The sequence below is a fragment of the Salmo trutta genome, chromosome 8, assembly GCF_901001165.1.
Source record: "Salmo trutta chromosome 8, fSalTru1.1, whole genome shotgun sequence".
Classification (NCBI taxonomy): Eukaryota; Metazoa; Chordata; class Actinopteri; order Salmoniformes; family Salmonidae; genus Salmo; species Salmo trutta.
This window is the reverse complement of record NC_042964.1, coordinates 4,781,617-4,802,161: the sequence shown is the minus strand read 5'-3', so window position 1 is coordinate 4,802,161 and position 20,545 is coordinate 4,781,617. Positions and strand designations below refer to the sequence as shown.

General features: G+C 47.1%; 1 protein-coding gene across 2 annotated transcripts in view; it reads left to right on the top strand.

The window, feature by feature from the left end:
- Positions 1-11,332: 11,332 nt before the first annotated feature.
- pcolceb (procollagen C-endopeptidase enhancer b) overlaps positions 11,333-20,545 on the top strand; it is an 18,243-nt gene continuing 9,030 nt past the window's right edge. For both annotated transcript variants that reach the window (XM_029759772.1, XM_029759771.1), the window contains exons 1-2: positions 11,333-11,499; positions 17,914-18,022. In XM_029759772.1, coding sequence (XP_029615632.1) covers positions 11,405-11,499; positions 17,914-18,022 — 204 coding nt within the window. In that variant the 5' untranslated portion in view covers positions 11,333-11,404. The remainder of the gene's footprint in view (positions 11,500-17,913; positions 18,023-20,545) is intronic.

The following is a 20,545-nucleotide window of genomic DNA, read 5'->3' as shown; positions in this document are numbered from 1 at the left end:
ACCATGAGCCTGTCTGCCACTCTGTACCCGCCTGACTGACCATTCTGCCTGCCTTGACCATGAGCCTGTCTGCCACTCTGTACCCGCCTGACTGACCATTCTGCCTGCCTTGACCATGAGCCTGTCTGCCACTCTGTACCCGCCTGACTGACCATTCTGCCTGCCTTGACCATGAGCCTGTCTGCCACTCTGTACCCGTCTGACTGACCATTCTGCCTGCCTTGACCATGAGCCTGTCTGCCACTCTGTACCCGCCTGACTGACCATTCTGCCTGCCTTGACCATGAGCCTGTCTGCCACTCTGTACCCGCCTGACTGACCATTCTGCCTGCCTTGACCATGAGCCTGTCTGCCACTCTGTACCGGCCTGACTGACCATTCTGCCTGCCTTGACCATGAGCCTGTCTGCCACTCTGTACCCGCCTGCCTGACCATTCTGCCTGCCTTGACCATGAGCCTGTCTGCCACTCTGTACCCGCCTGGACTTTGAACTGGTTTTGACCTTTCGCCTGTCCACGACCATTCTCTTGCCTACTCCTTTTGGATTATTAAACATTGTAAGACTCCAACCATCTGCCTCCTGTGTCTGCATCTGGGTTTTGCCTTGTGTCATGATAGTACGAACTGGCCATGACAGACCCAGCAGACTTGGACCAGCTCCGCCACGGTGTCTCCCTGCGGGGAGCCACCATTAGGAGACATGAGGAGTTGGTACAGGGCCTTTTGGAAGGGCTCAGGTCCTTGACGGAATGCCACGACCATGGGTTAAAGGCTATTATGGATCAAATCCGGGAGTTAGCTCAGAGGCTGCCTGCCACCTCTGAAAAACTCCAATCACCCAGTAATTTTTCCCCTATCTTTGGTGAATTTGTACTGCCTATCCCGGCTCCCGCTAATGTTGGGAAGGGTGCTCTCCTGGGCCACGGCAGTTTGGGAGCAACAATCTGCCATTTGTGGGCATCTGGAGGAATTCATGGCAGAAGTGAGAAAGGTATTTGAGTCTCCGGTTTCCGGAAGAAAGGTGGCCAGTAAACTTACGTCAAAACTCCTGTAGTGCGGTTGATTTTTGTATGTTGGCCGCCGAGAGTGCCTGGGATCCGGAGTCTCTTTTCAATACTTTTTTTGCAGGGGTTATCTGAGGAGGTGAAGGATGAGCTAGCTGCTCTCGAATTGCCGATGGATCTTGACTCCCTTATCGCTATTACCATTAAAATCGATGGACATCTAAGGGAACGCAGGAGTGAGAGGTGGTCTGGTCTCGGGCACACTCGTGCACCGGCTATGGCGCGTTCACTTCCAAGGGAATCCGGAAGTTTCCGAAGGCAGCTATTCTGAGAGGATTCGAAGCCACCCGAGCACTCTCGGGAATCTACGACGGGTGAGTTGGATACTCCTGAGCCTATGCAATTGGGAAGAGCTAGGTTATCAGTCGGGGGAACGCTCACGAAGGATGAATAATAACTGCTTTCTGTATGGTGGAGGGGCAGGACATTTTATAGCTACCTGCCCTATTAGGAAACCCTTGTCTCTAGTGGGTACCAGTACTATGGTGAGTCAGACAGAGTTCCCTAATTACCATCACCCGCACACCCCTTTTTGCTCTTGTGCTGTGGGGAGACCAATCTAAGTCTTTCCGAGTGCTCATTGACACTGGGGCTGATGAATGTCTTATGGATGCCACGATAACTTCGGAGCTTGGTATTCCCACTCAGCCTCTCTGTGCCCATGGATGCTAGGGCACTGGAAGGCCGCTCTATTGGGGAAATCACCCATAGTACTGTGCCCGTTCAATTACAGGTTTCTGGTAACCACAGTGAGACAAATACAGTTCCTCCTCATTGCATTTCCCCATGTTCCGGTTGTTTTGCGATTTTCCTGGCTTCAAAAGCACAATCTGATGATTGATTGGACCACAAGCTCCATCCTGGGTTGGAGCCCATTTTGCCATTCCCCACTGCCTTCAAGCAGCACAGCCTTCCTCAAGTCATCTTCCTCAGGATGTTAGCTAGACTGTGGATGTCTCTGCTATTCCCACAGACAACCATAACCTCCTGGAAGTGTTCAGTAAGGCACGTGCTACTTCCCTTCCCCCACACCGTGTTTATGATTGTGTCATTGATCTTCTCCCAGGCACTACACCACCTCAGGGTCGATTGTATTCTCTGTCTGGACCAGAGACCAAAGCTATGGAGGAGTACATAGAGGAGTCTCTGGCCACTGGGGCCGTCCGTCTGCATGTCCTGCCGGTGCAGGGTTTTTCTTTTTGGAGAAGGACAAGACCCTGCGTCCGTGCATTGACTAACGGGGACTTAATGACATTACTGTCAAGAATCGTTACCCTCTACCTCTCCTCTGCGTTTGAACCTCTCCAGGGGGCCACCATATTTTCCAAGTTGGATCTTTGAAATGCCTTCCACCTGGTTCGGATACGCGAGGGGGATGAGTGGAAGACAGCCTTCAACACAGCCAGTGGACATTATGAGTACCAGGTCATGCCATTTTGACTTTCTGTCTTCCAGGCTTTGGTCAATGATGTGCTTCAGGACATGCTAAACCGGTTTGTATTCGTCTACCTGGACGACATCCTGTTTTTTTTCCCGATCTGCACAAGAACATTTTCTTCATGTCAGACAGGTCCTTCAGCGCCTCCTGGAGAACCAACTGTTTGTGAAAGCCGAGAAGTGTGAGTTCCTCCACTCTACAATCACCTTTCTGGAAAGGTGAAAGCAGTGGTGGATTGGCCTCAACCAGGGTACAGTTGCAACGTTTTTTGGGGGTTTGCAAACTTCTACCGCCGTTTCATTCGGGACTACAGCAACCTGGCGGCCCCCCTCTCGGCACTCACCTCTCCCAAGGTACCGGTCAAATGGCCTTCAGCTGTCGACAACGCCTTTGGACTGAAGCATCGGTTCACAACAGCACCCATCCTCATCCATCCGGACCTCTCGCATCAATTTGTGGTGGAAGTGGATGCATTGGATTCTGGAGTGGGGGCCATCTTGTCCCAGCGATCTTCCCAGGACCAGAAGCTTTATCTCTGTGCCTTCCTGTCCCATCGTCTCAATCCTGCTGAGAGGAACCACGACGTTGGCAACCGAGAACTCCTGGCGGTGAAGATGGCGTTGGAAGAGTGGAGGCACTGGCTGAAAGGAGCAGAACAGCCATTCCTGGTCTGGACCGACCATAAAAACCTGGTATATCTCTGTACAGCCAAGCCACTACTGTCACGCCCTGATCTGTTTCACCTGTTCCTGTGATTGTCTCCACCCCCTCTAGGTGTCATTTATTTTCCCCAGTGTATTTATCCCTGTGTTTCCTGTCTCTCTGTACCAGTGTATTTATCCCTGTGTTTCCTGTCTCTCTGTACCAGTGTATTTATCCCTGTGTTTCCTGTCTCTCTGTACCAGTGTATTTATCCCTGTGTTTCCTGTCTCTCTGTACCAGTGTATTTATCCCTGTGTTTCCTGTCTCTCTGTACCAGTGTATTAATCCCTGTGTTTCCTGTCTCTCTGTGCCAGTTCGTCTTGTATGTTTAGTCAAGTCAACCAGCGTGTATTTCCCGTGCTCCTTTTGCTATTCTCTTTTTTCTAGTCCTCCCGGTTTTGACCTGTAGATGGAGTGAGGAGTTGAGCTCGCTGAAGAGTCTGTCCAGAGTCTGAATAAGATGAGTTTGTGGAGGCTGCTGTTTGTGTATTTATTCTACATTCAATGTGGTTTCTGCCCAGTGGCCACCACAGCTTAAAAAAGACCAAGGAATGCCTGTGTTGTGGTTCTGCTCTTATTGACGTGAACACACAAACACTCACACGCACAAACACCACACACACCAGACAAGGATGGTGAAGGGAGGACGGATCATAATAATGTCTGGAAAGGAGGAAATTAAATGGCATCAAATGCCTGGAAACCATGTGTTTCATGTATTTGATACCATACCACTCCAGCCGTTACCATTAGGCGGTCCTCCCCATTTAAGGTGCCCACACACAGACACACACAAAAAGATAACTAATGTGAAATATGCTGTCTGTAAAATGTATATAGTATGTATAAACTGGAAGAAGAAGCCTAAGTATTTTTTGTTCATTAGTTTACTCCAATTAGGGGAGGGGGTGGGTGGTAGGGTTAAGAGACAATAATAAAGTAGGGAAAAAAATACATATGGGGGATTGGAAATGATGCAGACAATTACATTAATGGAACCCGCAATCTATCTGCAATATTAAAACTGCTCTACCCACTTAAAAACAGAACTCTAACACACTACAACCACAATGACGGTGATGATGATGATGATCACACAGCAGCGTGTTTCTCCCAACGGGTCGTAATGACAGGGCTTTCCATTCCAAAGCCCTGTCAGAGTTTTAATACCTACACAAAGGGTGCACAGGTTGATACTATATGTTTAGGCAGATCATATGCAGTCGTTTCCTCTCCTTCAAATCTATTTCAAGCCTATCTATTTTCATATCCACACATCATATACTTTTTGACGGAATCCAGTTTTAACTACCAGCTTCATGAAATTGAAGGATTCTCTGCCCTATCTTTTTGACCAGAGTGCCCTCGGGTTGCCAATAAAAACAGGTCTCCTACCATCATATCCCAAAATAATCCTCAATGACATTGGCTCTCACTCTGTAGAAAGAAATGGTGTGCGTGGTTCAAGCAGAATAGAGTTAAAGCTAGAGTTAAAGCTAGAGTTAAGGTTAGAGTTAAGGTTAGAGTTAAAGCTAGAGTTAGAGTTAAGGTTAGAGTTAGAGTTAAGGTTAGAGTTAAGGTTAGAGTTAGAGTTAAGGTTAGAGTTAAGGTTAGAGTTAAGGTTAGAGTTAGAGCTAGAGTTAGAGTTAAGGTTAGAGTTAAGGTTAGAGTTAAGGTCAGAGCTATAGCTAGAGTGTCACGACTTCCACCGAAGGTGGCTACTCTCCCTGTTCGGGCAGTGCTCGGCGGTCATCGTCGCCGGCCTACTAGCTGCCGGCGCCAATTTTTTTATTTTCGTTTGTGTCTGTCTGTTTTGTCACACCTGTGTTTCATTTAGTTGATTTCGGTGGGTTTATTTACCTCCGCTGCCTGCTAGTCTTTGTGCGGGATTGTTTGTATGTGTTACTTTGTTAGGGGTGCCTGTCTGCACCACAGGGTTTTCTTTTCACTCTGTAGTTGTACCATTTAGATATATGTGTAGGAGTAGAGGTTTCTCCTCCGTGTGTTGCGTTACTTCCCCTGTGTGTGGCGACTTCGTTTGAGCGTGTTTCCCCCCCATGTTGTTGTTGAGTTGGGACTCCTTTAATAAACGTTTGTGGCACTGGGACTTCCTTGCTCTCCTGCTCCTGATTCCTGCACCTCCCTCCTACTACGAGACACGTAACAGAATCCCGCACCATCATAATGGAGTCAGCAGGAGCTGACGCGCTCTCCACTTCCATGGAGGAGCGCGTGCAACACCACACCACCGTTCTCCACCGTCTCGGGACCGCCATGGATCAAGTGATGGAGAAGATGGAGAGATGGGTGAGGGGTGGCCTGCCTACCCCTGCACCAGCCACACTCCAACCTGCACCACCACCTTCTCCGGCGCCATCCAGCCCCAGCGGTATTCGGCTCGCACTCCCGAGGGAGTAAGATGGGACGGCTGCCGGGTGCAAGGGTTTCCTGCCCCAGCTAGAGCTTTACCTGGCAACCGTTCACCCGGCTCCTTCGGGAGGTGAGAGCGTGAACGCCCTCGTCTCCTGCCTGTCAGGCAAAGCTCTGGAGTGGGCCAACGCGGTCTGGGATGGACCAGACTCGGCGAGGGACCACTACCCAGAGTTCACCGTGTTCGACCATCCCCCTGAGGGGCGAGCGGCGGGTGAGCGTCTGTTCCATCTATGGCAGGAGACGAGGAGCGCCCAAGACATCGCTCTGGAGTGCAGGACCTTGGCCGCCGGCGCAGGGTGGAACGACAGGGCCCTGATTGACCACTATAGGTGCAGCTTACGGGAGGATGTCCGCAGGGAGCTAGCATGCAGAGACGCTACCCTCACCCTGGACCAGCTAGTGGACATGTCCATAAGGTTGGACAACTTGCTGGTTACGCGCGGGCGTCTGGATCGGGTCCTGTTGGTTCCAACCCCCAGCGCCTCCACTCCAACCCCCATGGAGTTAGGGGGTGCTGCAGCGAGGGCGATCGGAGGAGGAGCCTCCTCCTGTACTGGATGTGGTCGGAGAGGGTACACTGCCGACCGGTGCTGGAGGAGCTCATCTGGGAGTCGAGACGGCAGGCCGAGCACTGTTCGGACACCCCAGGTGAGTTAGCACCAGGCTCACCCAGAGCCCCCTGTTGGTCACATGTATGTGTTAATTTCTTTCCCTGAGTTTTCCCCCCATTCCCAGCATAAGGCTCTAGTAGATTCAGGCTCAGCGGGGAATTTCATGGGCCGTGGTTTTGCGCATAGGTTAGGGATCCCCCTGGTTCAGATGGACAAACCCTTCTCCGTGCACTCCCTAGATAGTCGACCATTAGGGTCAGGGGTGGTCAGGGAGGCCACGGCTCCACTGGACATGGTTACGCAGGGTGATCATGAGGAGAGAATTAGTCTCTTCCTCATTGATTCTCCTGCGTTTCTGGTGGTGCTGGGGATTCCCTGGTTGGCCTTTCACAACCCACTATTTCGTGGCAACAGAGAGCTCTAAAGGGGTGGTCAGAGGAGTGCTCAGGTAGGTGTGTTGGAGTTTCCATTGGTGCAATGACGGTGGAGAGTCCAGACCAAGTCTCCACTGTGCGCATTCCCCCCGAATATGCCGATTTGGCTATCGCCTTCTGTAAAAAGAGGGCGACCCAATTACCACCTCATCGACGAGGGGATAGTGCGATAAACCTCCAGGTAAATGCCGCACTTCCCAGGAGTCACGTGTATCCCCTGTCCCAGGAGGAAACGTTGACTATGGAAACATATGTCTCTGAATCTCTGAGGCAGGGGTACATTCGGCCCTCCACGTCACCCGCCTCCTCAAGTTTCTTTTTTGTGAAGAAGAAGGAGGGAGGTCTGCATCCGTGCATTGACTATAGTGGTCTAAATTCTATTACGGTGGGGTACAGTTACCCGCTACCTCTCATCGCTACGGCGACTGAGTCATTTCACGGAGCACGCTTCTTCACAAAACTGGATCTCAGGAGCGCGTATAACTTGGTGCATATCCGGGAGGGAGATGAGTGGAAGACAGCATTTAGTACCACATCCGGCGATTATGAGTACCTCGTCATGCCGTATGGGTTGAAGAATGCTGCAGCCACCTTCCAATCCTTTGTAGACGAGATTCTCAGGGATCTGCACGGGCAGGGTGTGGTGGCTTATATCGATGACATTCTGATATATTCCTCCACACGCGCCGCACATGTGTCTCTGGTGCGCAGAGTACTTGGGAGACTGTTGGAGCATGACTTATACTTCAAGGCTGAGAAATGCGTGTTCTTTCAACAGTCCGTCTCCTTCCTGGGGTATCGCATTTCCACATCAGGGTTGGAGATGGAGTGTGACCGCATTGCAGCCGTGCGTAATTGGCCGACTCCCACCACGGTAAAGGAGGTGCAGCGGTTTTTAGGGTTTGCCAATTACTACCGGAGGTTTATCCAGGGTTTTGGGCAGGTGGCTGCTCCCATTACCTCACTGCTGAAGGGGGGGCCGGTCTGCGGTGGTCGGCTGAGGCGAACAGAGCGTTTTGTCGCTTGAGGACTCTGTTTACCGAGGCTCCCGTGTTGGCTCATCCGGATCCCTCTTTGGCATTCATAGTGGAGGTGGACGCATCCGAGGCTGGGATTGGAGCCGTGCTCTCACAGCGCTTGGGCGCGCCACTGAAGCTCCGCCCCTGCGCTTTCTTTTCGAGGAAGCTCAGCCTGGCGGAGCAAAACTATGCCGTGGGGGACCGGGAGTTGCTGGCTGTCGTAAAGACTCTGAAAGTGTGGAGACATTGGCTTGAGGGGGCTCAACACCCTTTTCTCATCTGGACTGACCACCGTAATCTGGAGTACATTCGGGCGGCGAGGAGACTGAACCCTCGCCAGGCAAGGTGGGCCATGTTTTTCACCCGATTCAGATTTACGATATCGTATATACCAGGTGCCCAGAACGCTAAGGCAGACGCACTGTCCCGTCTGTATGATACAGAGGAGCGGTCCATCGATCCCACCCCCATACTTCCGGCCTCTTGTCTGGTGGCGCCGGTGGTGTGGGAGGTGGACGAGGACATCGAGTGAGCATCTCGGTCGGAGCCTACTCCGCCTCAGTGTCCAGCTGGACGGAAGTACGTCCCGCTTGGTGTCCATGATAGATTGATTCGGTGGGTGCACACATTACCCTCCTCTGGTCATCCGGGTATCGATAGGACGGTGCGAAGCCTTAGGGGGAAGTACTGGTGGCCCACTTTAGCTAAGGACGTGAGGGTTTACGTCTCCTCCTGTTCGGTGTGCGCTCAGTGCAAGGCTCCTAGACACCTGCCCAGAGGGAAGTTACAACCCCTCCCCGTTCCACAGCGGCCTTGGTCACACCTATCGGTAGAATTCCTGACCGATCTTCCTCCGTCCCAGGGTAACACCACGATCCTGGTCATTGTGGATCGGTTTTCTAAGTCCTGTCGTCTCCTCCCTTTGCCCGGTCTCCCTACGGCCCTACAGACTGCGGAGGCCCTGTTTACACACGTCTTCTGGCACTACGGGGTGCCTGAGGACATAGTTTCTGATCGGGGTCCCCAGTTCACGTCCCAGGTTTGGAGGGCGTTCGTGGAGCGTCTGGGGGTCTTGGTTAGCCTGACCTTTGGTCTTCACCCCGAGAGTAATGGGCAGGTGGAGAGAGTAAACCAGGATGTGGGTAGGTTTCTGCAGTCGAATTGCCAGGACTGGCCAGGGGAGTGGGCGAGGTACGTTCCATGGGCAGAGATGGCCCAGAACTCCCTCCGCCACTCCTCAACGAACCTTTTGCCCTTTCAGTGTGTGTTGGGGTATCAGCCGGTCCTGGTACCAAAGCATCCGAGCCAGACCGAGGCTCCTGTGGTGTAGGATTGGGTGAAGCACTCGAGGGAGATGTGGGAGGCCGTCCACGGGCACCTGAAATGGGCCGAAGGGCGGCAGAAAGCAAGCGCTGACCGCCACCGCAGTGAGGCCCCGGTTTTCACACCAGCGGATCGGGTCTGGCTCTCGACCCGAAACCTGCGCCTCCGCCTGCCCTGCCGGAAGCTGGGTCCGCGGTTTGTGGGGCCATTTAAAGTCCCGAGGAGAATAAACGAGGTGTGTTATAGGTTACAGCTCCCCCTTATTACCGTATTAACACCTCGTTTCATGTGTCTCTCCTCAGGCCGGTGGTAGCTGGTCCGCTTCAAGAAGCTGAGGTGCGGGAGGTCCCTCCGCCCCCCCTGGACATCGAGGGGGCCCCGGCGTACGCAGTGCGATCCATACTGGATTCCAGGCATCGGGTGAGGGGCCTGCAGTACCTCGTGGATTGGGAGGGGTACGGTCCGGAGGAGAGATGCTGGGTTCCGGTAGAGGATGTCTTGGACTGATCTCTGCTGAGTGAGTTTCACCGCCTCCATCCAGATTGCCCTGCACCTCGTCCTCCGAGTCGTCCTCGAGGCCGGCGTCGGCGCGCTGCGGGAGCCGCTCGTCAGGGGGTGGGGTACTGTCACGACTTCCCTGTTCGGGCGGTGCTCGGCGGTCGTCGTCGCCGGCCTACTAGCTGCCACCGATCCATTTTTCCTTTTCGTTTGTGTCTGTCTGTTTTGTCACACCTGTGTTTCATTTAGTTGATTTCGGTGGGTTTATTTACCTCCACTGCCTGCTAGTCTTTGTGCGGGATTGTTTGTATGTGTTACTTTGTTAGGGGTGCGTGTCTGCACCACAGAGTTTTCTTTTCACTCTGTAGTTGTACCATTTAGATATATGTGTAGGAGTAGAGGTTTCTCCTCCGTGTGTTGCGTTACTTTCCCTGTGTGTGGCGACTTCGTTTGAGCGTGTTTCCCCCCATGTTGTTGAGTTGGGACTCCTTTAATAAACGTTTGTGGCACTGGGATTTCCTTGCTCTCCTGCTCCTGATTCCTGCACATCCCTCCTACTAGGAGGCACATCACATAGAGTTAGAGTTAAGGTTAGAGCTAGAGTTAAAGTTAAGGTTAGAGTTAAGGTTAGAGCTAGAGCTATAGCTATAGTTAGAGCTAAAGCTAGAGTTAGAGCTAGAGTTAAGGTTCGAGCTAGAGAGAGTTAGAGCTAGAGCTAGAGTTAGAGCTAAAGTTAAGGTTTGAGTTGGAGATAGAGATAGAGCTTGAGTTAGAGTTAGAGCTAAAGTTAAGGTTCAAGTTAGAGCTAGAGTTAGAGCTAGAGTTAGAGCTAGAGCTAAGGTTAGAGTTAGAGCTAGAGTTAAGGTTCCAGCTAGAGTTAGCATTAGAGCTAGAGTTAGAGCTAGAGTTAGAGCTAGAATTGGAGCTATAGTTAAGGTTAGAGCTAGAGTTAGAGCTAGAGCTAGAGATAAGGTTAGAGTTAAGGTTAGAGTTAGAGTTAAAGCTAGATTTAGAGCTAGAGTTAAAGTTAGAGCAAGAGTTAGAGCTAGAGTTACAGCTAGAGTTAAGGTTAGAGCAAGACTTAAGGTTAGAGTTAGAGATAGAGTTAGAGTTAAGGTTAGAGCTATAGCTCGAGCTAGAGTTAGAGCTAGAGTTAAGGTTGGAGCTAGAGTTCGAGCAAGAGTTCGAGTTAAGGTTAGAGTTAAGGTTAGAGCTAGAGTTGAGGTTAGAGTTAGAGTTAGAGTTAAGGTTAGAGCTAGAGTTAGAGCTAAAGTTAGATTTAAGGTTAGAGGTAGAGCTAGAGTTAGAGTTAGTGTTAGAGTTTGAGTTAAGGTTAGAGCTAGAGCTAGAGCTAGAGTTAGAGTTAAGGTTAGAGTTAGAGCTAGAGTTAGTTTTTCAGGATTGTGTGCTGTGGCTGTAGGAGTAGTGAAGCAGTCATTTGTTATATTCATCTACAGTAACACTGGAACTCTGTCTGTGATAGACACACACCTTATATTCCAACATCTTTCATTTGTGTAGCTACCTGTTTTCCAACCATACATTACGTCATATATGTTTACATGTAGGTTATTTGTTCACTTGTCACATGACACCCCAGCTACACCACCAAATAAAACATGGCATCCCCATCTGGGACATATTAAACTCTCCTTCTCTCGCCCCTCTCGTTCTTCCCCTCGTTCCTCCCCTCCTCGTACCCATGCCTCCTGTATCCCTCTCTCTCTCCCCTTTCTACATCCTCCTCTCTCTCAATCATCCTCTCTTTCTCCACTCCTCTACTCTGCTTCTCCCTCCCTCTCTCCCTCCTTTCTTTCTTCCTCTACTCGCCCTCTCTCTCTGGTCTGTTCCCTCTCTTGGTCTGGGTGGGCATCAGAGCAGGATGCAGGGCAGGGTGTGTGTGTGGAGTGTGTCTGTCCTCCTGTCGATGACACTGGGATGGACCCAGGCTCAAAGCCAGACCACCAACTTTACCAGGTGAGTCAGAGAAAAGGTGTGTGCGTTCACTTGAGGGTGCATTCGTGTGTTTAAAGAATGTGTGTGTGTTAGTGTCAACTTGTCTTTGGTCAGTGTGTACCCAGTGTGCATGTGTGTGTTTGTGCCAACGTGTCATGTGTGTGCATATTAACACATGTGTAGATTTGAACACAGTCAGCCAGTTGGCTTGCCTGTTTGTCTGTAAGTATTTGCTTTTTTCATCTGTTCCTGTCTTTCTGCACTGTTTTCATCTGTTCCTGTCTTTCTGTACTGTTTTCATCTGTTCCTGACTCTCTGCACTGTTTTCATCTGTTTCTGTCTCTCTGCACTGTTTTCATCTGTTCCCATCTTTCTGCACTGTTTTCAACTGTTCCTGTCTTTCTGCACTGTTTTCATCTGTTCATGTCTATCTGCACAGTTTTCATCTGTTCCTGTCTTTCTGTACTGTTTTCATCTGTTTCTGTCTCTCTGCACTGTTTTCATCTGTTACCGTCTTTCTGCACTGTTTTCAACTGTTCCTGTCTTTCTGCACTGTTTTCATCTGTTCATGTCTATCTGCACAGTTTTCATCTGTTCCTGTCTCTCTGCACAGTTTTCATCTGTTCCTGTTTCTCTGCACTGTTTTCATCTGTTCCAGTCTTTCTGCACAGTTTTCATCTGTTCCTGTCTCTCTGCACTCTCTCTGCACTGTTTTCATCTGTTCCTGTCTTTCTGCACTGTGTTCATCTGTTCCTGTCTTTCTGCACAGTTTTCATCTGTTCCAGTCTTTCTGTACTGTTTTCATCTATTCCTGTCTTTCTGCACTCTCTCTGCACTGTTTTCATCTGTTCCTGTCTCTCTGCAGTCTCTCTGCACGGTTTTCATCTGTTCCTGTCTTTCTGCACTGTTTTCATCTGTTCCTGTCTATCTGCACTGTTTTCATCTATTCCTGTCTATCTGCCCTCTCTCTGCACTGTTTTCATCTTTTCCTGTCTCTCTGTACTCTCTCTGCACTGTTTTCATCTGTTCCTGTCTTTCTGCACATTTTTCATCTGTTCCTGTCTTTCTGCACAGTTTTCATCTGTTCCTGTCTTTCTGCACTGTTTTCATCTGTTCCTGTCTTTCTGTACTGTTTTCATATGTTCCTGACTCTCTGCACTGTTTTCATCTGTTTCTGTCTTTCTTCACAGTTTTCATCTGTTCCCGTCTTTCTGCACTGTTTTCAACTGTTCCTGTCTTTCTGCACGGTTTTCATCTGTTCATGTCTATCTGCACTCTCTCTCCACTGTTTTCATCTGTTCCTGTTTTTCTGCACAGTTTTCATCTGTTTCTCTGCACTGTTTCCATCTGTTCCAGTCTTTGTGCACAGTTTTCATCTGTTCCTGTCTCTCTGCACTGTGTTCATCTGTTCCTGTCTTTCTGCACTGTGTTCATCTGTTCCTGTCTTTCTGCACAGTTTTCATCTGTTCCAGTCTTTCTGCACTGTTTTCATCTATTCCTGTCTTTCTGCACTCTCTCTGCACTGTTTTCATCTGTTCCTGTCTCTCTGCACTCTCTGCACTGTTTCATCTGTTCCTGTCTTTCTGCACTGTTTTCATCTGTTCCTGTCTTTCTGCACTGTTTTCATCTGTTCCTGTCTCTCTGCACTCTCTCTGCACGGTTTTCATCTGTTCCTGTCTCTCTGCACAGTTTTCATCTGGTCCTGTCTGTCTGCACTCTCTGTGCACAGTTTTCATCTGTTCCTGTTGTTCTGCACTGTTTTCATCTGTTCCTGTCTCTCTGCACTGTTTTCATCTGTTCCAGTCTTTCTGCACTGTTTTCATCTGTTCCTGTTTTTCTGCACTGTTTTCATCTGTTCCTGTCTTTCTGCACTGTTTTCATCTGTTCCTGTCTCCATCTGTTCCAGTCTTTCTGCACTGTTTTAATCTGTTCCTGTCTCTCTGCACTCTCTCTGCATTGTTTTCATCTGTTCCTGTCTTTCTGCACTGTTTTCATCTGTTCCTGTCTCTCTGCACTCTCTCTGCACTGTTTTCATCTGTTCCTGTCTTTCTGCACTGTTTTCATCTGTTCCTGTCTCTCTGCACTCTCTCTGCACTGTTTTCATCTGTTCCTGTCTCTCTGCACAGTTTTCATCTGGTTCTGTCTCTCTGCACTCTCTGTGCACAGTTTTCATCTGTTCCTGTTTTTCTGCACTCTTTTCATCTGTTCCTGTTTTTCTGCACTCTTCATCTGTTCCTGTCTTTCTGCACAGTTTTCATCTGTTCCTGTCTTTCTGCACTGTTTTCATCTGTTCCTGTCTCTCTGCACTGTTTTCATCTGTTCCTGTCTCTCTGCACTGTTTTCATCTGTTCCTGTCTTTCTGCACTGTTTTCATCTGTTCCTGTCTCTCTGCACTCTCTCTGCACGGTTGTTTTCCCCTAAAACTAAATTCTTTCCCTAGTGTAGTTAGAAATAGCATGTAGGCGGTTAGGCAGGACCCACAGGAGGACATGATGTGGTTAGTATAGAGACTAGCTAGCCCTGCTGTGTGTCTGTGGCACCCTGTTTCCTAGTGCACCACTTTTGATCAGATCCCTTTCAGCCTCAATGGTCCAGATGGAACTATGGGATTTTGGGTCTTTATCATCAGAACGTTGACTCTACTCAGAATTTGTGACGGTCGTTTCTCGCTACCCACTTCACTAAACCGCCACACGAGATACAGAGCAGTGGAAAGTTAGCGCAGGTTTGACAAGCAGATATTTGTGGACTGTTTTATTTAGCTTGGCACGTTAGAAGGGAGGGACCAGACCACTTGAGATATTTAGGACATTGGACCACGCAGTGTGGCTTTTCCGGGACTACTTTGAACACAAAGCAACCCTGTCCGGGCCTGTGTCTGCAAGTGGAACATGGTTGGAGAAGGGAGCGGGTCAGGAAGGGAAACTTTCTACAACACGACATCTCTGAACTATGAACTGAGCTATGGGGGTTGTGATAAAAAAAAGTGTTGACTGGGATATGATTTTGTGTATACAGTACAGTATGTTGGAACACACTGATGCCTTCTACAACAGATCAGAACCATTCAAGTTGTTTGAATTAAATATTAAATATTAATGTCGAATAAGCCTGAGGGCTTGCTGTAAAATATACCTGTGTGTGTGTGTGTGTGTGTGTGTGTGTGTGTGTGTGTGTGTGTGTGTGTGTGTGTGTGTGTGTGTGTGTGTGCGTGTGTGTGTGTGTGTGTGTGTGTGTATACGTGTCTGTTTGCTAAAGCATGTTATATAACAGGCTATGTGTAGTGCCGACTGGTTTCAGTTTTTCAAAGTGCCACTGTTTGCCTGTGGCCCCTGTGGCCCCATGCCAAAGTAAAATGTGCATTGTGTGTGGTGACAATTTTCTGATGTGGCACCGCTTTAACACGAGAGTATGTGTTGACCAGCTGGCGGGCATCTTCTCGGGCATCTTCAACCTGTCCCAGGTTGTAGTCCCCACCTACTTTAAGGAGATCACTAATCATCCCAGTGCCCAAGAAAAACAAGGTGACTATTTCCCCGTCGTGCTCACCCCGGTCATTATGAAGCGCTTTGAGAGGCTGGACAAGACCCACATCAAGTCTAGCATGTCAGACACACTGGACCCGCTCCAACAGATCCACCGAAGATGCCATTTCCATCGCTATTCACACAGCCTTAACACATCTGGACAAGAGGAACACCTATGTGAGAATCCTGTTCATTGAATACAGTTCAGCATTCAACACTATTGTTCCCTCCAAGCTCGACACCAAGCTCAGAGCCCTGGGTCTAGACAATACCCTCTGCAACTGGACTTCCTGGACTTCCTGATGGGCAGACCACAGGCTGTCAGGATTGGCAACAACACCTCCTCCACACTGACTCTCAACAAACACAGGAGCCCCCCCCCCCCCCCCCCCCCCCAGGGGTGTTTCCTCAGCCGTCTGCTGTACTCCCTATTTACCCACGACACCAACCCTATCATCTAGTTTGCTGATGACAGCACGGTTGTTAGGCCTGATAACAGACAACGACAAGTCAGTATATAGGGAGGGGGGTTTTAAGTTCCTCTGAGTCCACATCACCTATGACTTGACATGGACCAGCAACATCACCTACTGTTGTCAAGAGGGCGCAACAGCACTTCCTGCCACGAGCTGTTCTCTTCCTTACCGTCGGGTCGATGGTATCAGAGCAAGAGGTCTGATACCAACAGGCTCAGAGACAGTTTCTATCTACAAACCCATCAAACTGCTGAACACTTGAACTGGACTGACCACCTGCACTGACTCTCTGAACCTTAGCACACATGTACCAACATGTTACACGATAAATAGTACCTTCCTGTATTATACTGCTCAGTTTATACACTGTCCCCATCCTCCTTCCCCTATACACATTTAAATATTACACAATAAATAGTACCTTCCTGTATTATACTGCTCAGTTTATACACTGTCCCCATCCTCCTTCCCCTATACACATTTAAATATTACACAATAAATAGTACCTTCCTGTATTATACTGCTCAGTTTATACACTGTCCCCCATCCTCCTTCCCCTATACACATTTAAATATTACACAATAAATAGTACCTTCCTGTATTATACTGCTCAGTTTATACTGTCCCCATCCTCCTTCCCCTATACACATTTAAATATTACACAATAAATAGTACCTTCCTGTATTATACTGCTCAGTTTATACACTGTCCCCCATCCTCCTTCCCCTATACACATTTAAATATTACACAATAAATAGTACCTTCCTGTATTATACTGCTCAGTTTATACACTGTCCCCATCCTCCTTCCCCTATACACATTTAAATATTACACAATAAACAGTACCTTCCTGTATTATACTGCTCAGTTTATACTGTCCCCATCCACCTTCCCCTATACACATTTAAATATTACACAATAAACAGTACCTTCCTGTATTATACTGCTCAGTTTATACACTGTCCCCCATCCTCCTTCCCCTATACACATTTAAATATTACACAATAAACATTACCTTCCTGTATTATACTGTATAATAAAATGTTTATTCTACTGAGCCATTTACTTTATGTTGGTATTCTGATCTTGTATTATTTCTTATTGTTGTTGATTTGTAGAGAAGTAACCTGCAAGTTAACATTTTGTTGGATGCTGTATACCATACATACAAGTAACAAAACTCCAAACTTGCGTATACGTGTGTGTTTATGCTTGACTATGCTCCAACCTACATATTATCAGTGTTTACTGCCCAGGATTGGGCCTACCTTTATAAAAACATTCCTCTATGTGAGTTCTCAGGCCCTTCCCAGCGTCAGATAACAGTGTGGGTCTGTGTTGCCGGTGGTTTCGGTGTGTTTAGAGAGGGGTTCTGCCCCCAGAATGTCGATGGTTAAAGGAGTTACCTTAGTAGTAGTAACGAGGTTCCTGAGACTTCTGAAACAGTTTTTTATAAAATTGTAAAACATGCCACGGATCAGTTCATTTTTACTCACAGAAAAGAGAAATAATATCATGGATCTCAAATTCAATTCAAGTGAAATAGATAATAAACAAAAGTGAAATAATCAATAAAGAAAATCACTGTAAAACATTACACCCACAAAAGTTCGAAAGAATAAAGACGTTTCAAATGTCATATTATGTGCAAATGGTAAAAGTACAAAAGGGAAAATAAATAAACATAAATATGGGTTGTATTTACAATGGTGTTTGTTCTTCACTGTTTGCCCTTTTCTTGTGGCAACAGGTCACAGATATTGCTGCTGTGATGGCAGACTGTGGTATTTCATCCAATAGATATGGGAGTTTATCAAAATCGGGTTTGTTTTTTGATTCTTTGTGGATCTGTGTAATCTGAGGGAAATATGTGTCTCTAATATGGTCATACATTTGGCAGGAGGTTAGGAAGTGCAGCTCAGTTTCCACCTCATTTTGTGGGCAGTGGGCACATGGACAGTCTTCTCTTGAGAGCCAGATCTGCCTACGACGGCCTTTCTCAATAGCAAGGCTATGCTCACTGAGTATGTACATAGTCAAAGCTTTCCTTAAGTTTGGGTCAGTCACAGTGTTCAGGTATTCTGCCACTGTGTACTCTCTGTTTAGGGCCAAATAGCATTTTAGTTTGCTCAGTTTTTTTGTTAATTCTTTCCAATGTGACAAGTAATTATCTTTTTGTTTTCTCATGATTTGGTTGGGTCTAATTGTGTTGCTGTCCTGGGGCTCCGTGGGGTCTGTTTGTGTTTGTGAACAGAGCCACAGGACCAGCTTGCTTAGGGGACTCTTCTCCAGGTTCATCTCTCTGTAGGTGATGGCTTTGTTATGGAAGGTTTGGGAATCGCATCTTTTTAGGTGGTTGTAGAATTTAACATCTCTGTCTCCTCTCACTCTCTCTCTCTCTCTCTCTCTCCCTCCTGCTCCCTCTCTCTCAGGCCTATCTTCCACTGCGGAGGTCACTTGGTGACTGAATCAGGCTTCGTGGGCAGTGAGGGTTTCCCCAGCCACTACAAACCCAACAGTAAATGCACCTGGTACATCACTGTGAGTTCCCAACAGAATATATACCACAACACCATGTAACACCAGAAGTACTACTCAAACCGTCCAGCTGCACCGTAGCTGTAATAACAATACCTTCTACATGATCACAAATAATAGTGAGTGTAACTCATTATCAATAACATTGGTTGTCCTTTGATGAGATAATAATGGCTTCGACCGCCAGCCTCCGATAGGCTAAACTCATTAGACTCAAATCATTAGCCACTTTAATCAAAATGCCACTTTAATAATGTTTACATATCTTACATTACTCATCTCATATGTATATACTGTATTTAATAATGTTTACATATCTTACATTACTCATCTCATATGTATATACTGTATTTTATACCATCTACTGCATCTTGCCTATGCCGTTCGGCCATCGCTCATCCGTGTATTTATATGTACATATTCTTATTGCATCCCTTTAGATTTGTGTGTTGGGGAATTGTTAGATTACTTGTTAGATATTACTGCACTGTCGGAACTAGAAGCACAAGCATTTTGCTACACTCACATTAACATCTGTTAACCATGTGTATGTGACCAATAACATCTGCTAACCATGTGTATGTGACCAATAACATCTGCTAACCATGTGTATGTGACCAATAACATCTGTTAACCATCTGTATGTGACCAATAACATCTGCTAACCTCGTGTATGTGACCAATAACATATGTTAACCATCTGTATGTTACCAATAACATCTGCTAACCATCTGTATGTGACCAATAACATCTGCTAACCATGTGTATGTGACCAATAACATCTGTTAACCATCTGTATGTGACCAATAACATCTGCTAACTGTGTGTATGTGACCAAGCCCAAAGGACTACTAGGGAGGCACTTGAAGATTCGTAGTGTCATTCCAAAAAGTGATCAAATTCAACATCTTCTCACAGACTCCAACCTTGACTTCCTCTGCCTTTCAGTTACATGGCTCCATAAAAACTCTCCATATGCTGCTTTGATTGTGCCCGGCTACAATGTTTTCAGGAGAGACAGGATTGAAGGAAGAGGGGGGGGGGGGTCTGATGATTTACATTGAAGAACATGTACTCGATGTAAACAAATTGAGTGGTCATGTGATAATGAACTAGAATGTATTGGCCTGAATTTTACACTGTCTCCCCAAATGTCTTTTACCCTTATAGGAATGTATAGACCACCTTCCACCAAAAGTGTGTTTTTTGATCAGTTTAATAACATGCTTAGGCAATGTGATTTTGGGAAAGAGGTCATCTTAATGGGAGATTTTAATATTAATTATGAAGACAAGTCTTGTAGAAAAACCCTCAAACGGATCACTAATACCTTTGACCTTACACAGCTAGTTAAAGGGCCAATCAGGGTGACTTGTTGCTCTAAAACACAGATTGATTTTGGTGTTCAGTAATAAACCAGAGAGAGTGACTAAATCATTCAATATGGTTACTGGGCTGTCTGATCATAATCTGACACTTATAGCCAGAAAGCTTTCTAAGAGCAGGTTTAACCTCTCTACTGTTAGAAAGACGGGTCAACTAAGAATTCCTAAGAGTGAATTCAACTATTTTGAAAAGGCAATTAAGGGAATTAACTGGAATGATCTCTTGTCCTATACAGATGTGGAAGCTGATAGTCAGGTTTTTCTATCCACAATCCAGACCACAATAAATGGCTTCCTAAAGCCAAATCAAATCCAAACCTGGCCAAAAGAGCACTCTAGCTTGGCTAAATGGAGAAATCTGGAAATTGATGAAAGAACGAGATTATGCTCTAAAAACAGCCCTAAAATCCAAATTAGAGCATGACAGACGTAGGTTTACCATGTTGAGAAATAAGGTGATGAAAGAAATCAGACAGGCCAAGGCAAACTTTTTTATTAACATATAATTGGTGAAGCAAAGGGAAATTCTAAACTGATCTGGGAGAATCTAAAAAAGTTAACAGGGAAAGACCATAGTAACACTGCAAAAAGACTAGAAATCCTGGTGAATGACAATCTAACACAGGATGCAGTCGAAATAGCAATAACCTTCAATTCCTACTTTATTGACTCTGTCAAGGTACTGACACAGAACCCCTCCACTGGTTTATTGGGCTCAGCGCTAGTAAATGACACTCAACCTGTCTTCATCATAAGGGAGATTTCTGAGTCAGAGGGGAACAAGGTGATTAGCTCACTAAAGAACTCTAAAGCCAAAGGTGTGTTTGGGCTGGACTCTACCTTTCTTAAAAACTACAAAGAGTCACTCATTGGCCCCATTACTAAGGTCACCAACATATCTATTGGTCTGGGAGTGTTTCCAAGGGTATGGAAGTCAGCCATAATAACGGCCATCTTTAAATCGGGTGTCCCTGCTGACGTGAGTAACTACAGGCCCATTAGTATACTACCTGTTCTCAGATAATCACATGGTTTGCTTTCGCCATAAAGCCTTTATGAAATCTGACACCGTGGTTGGATTAACCAGAAGTTAATCTTTAAACCGATGTATAACACTTGTATGTTTTATGAATTTTTATAA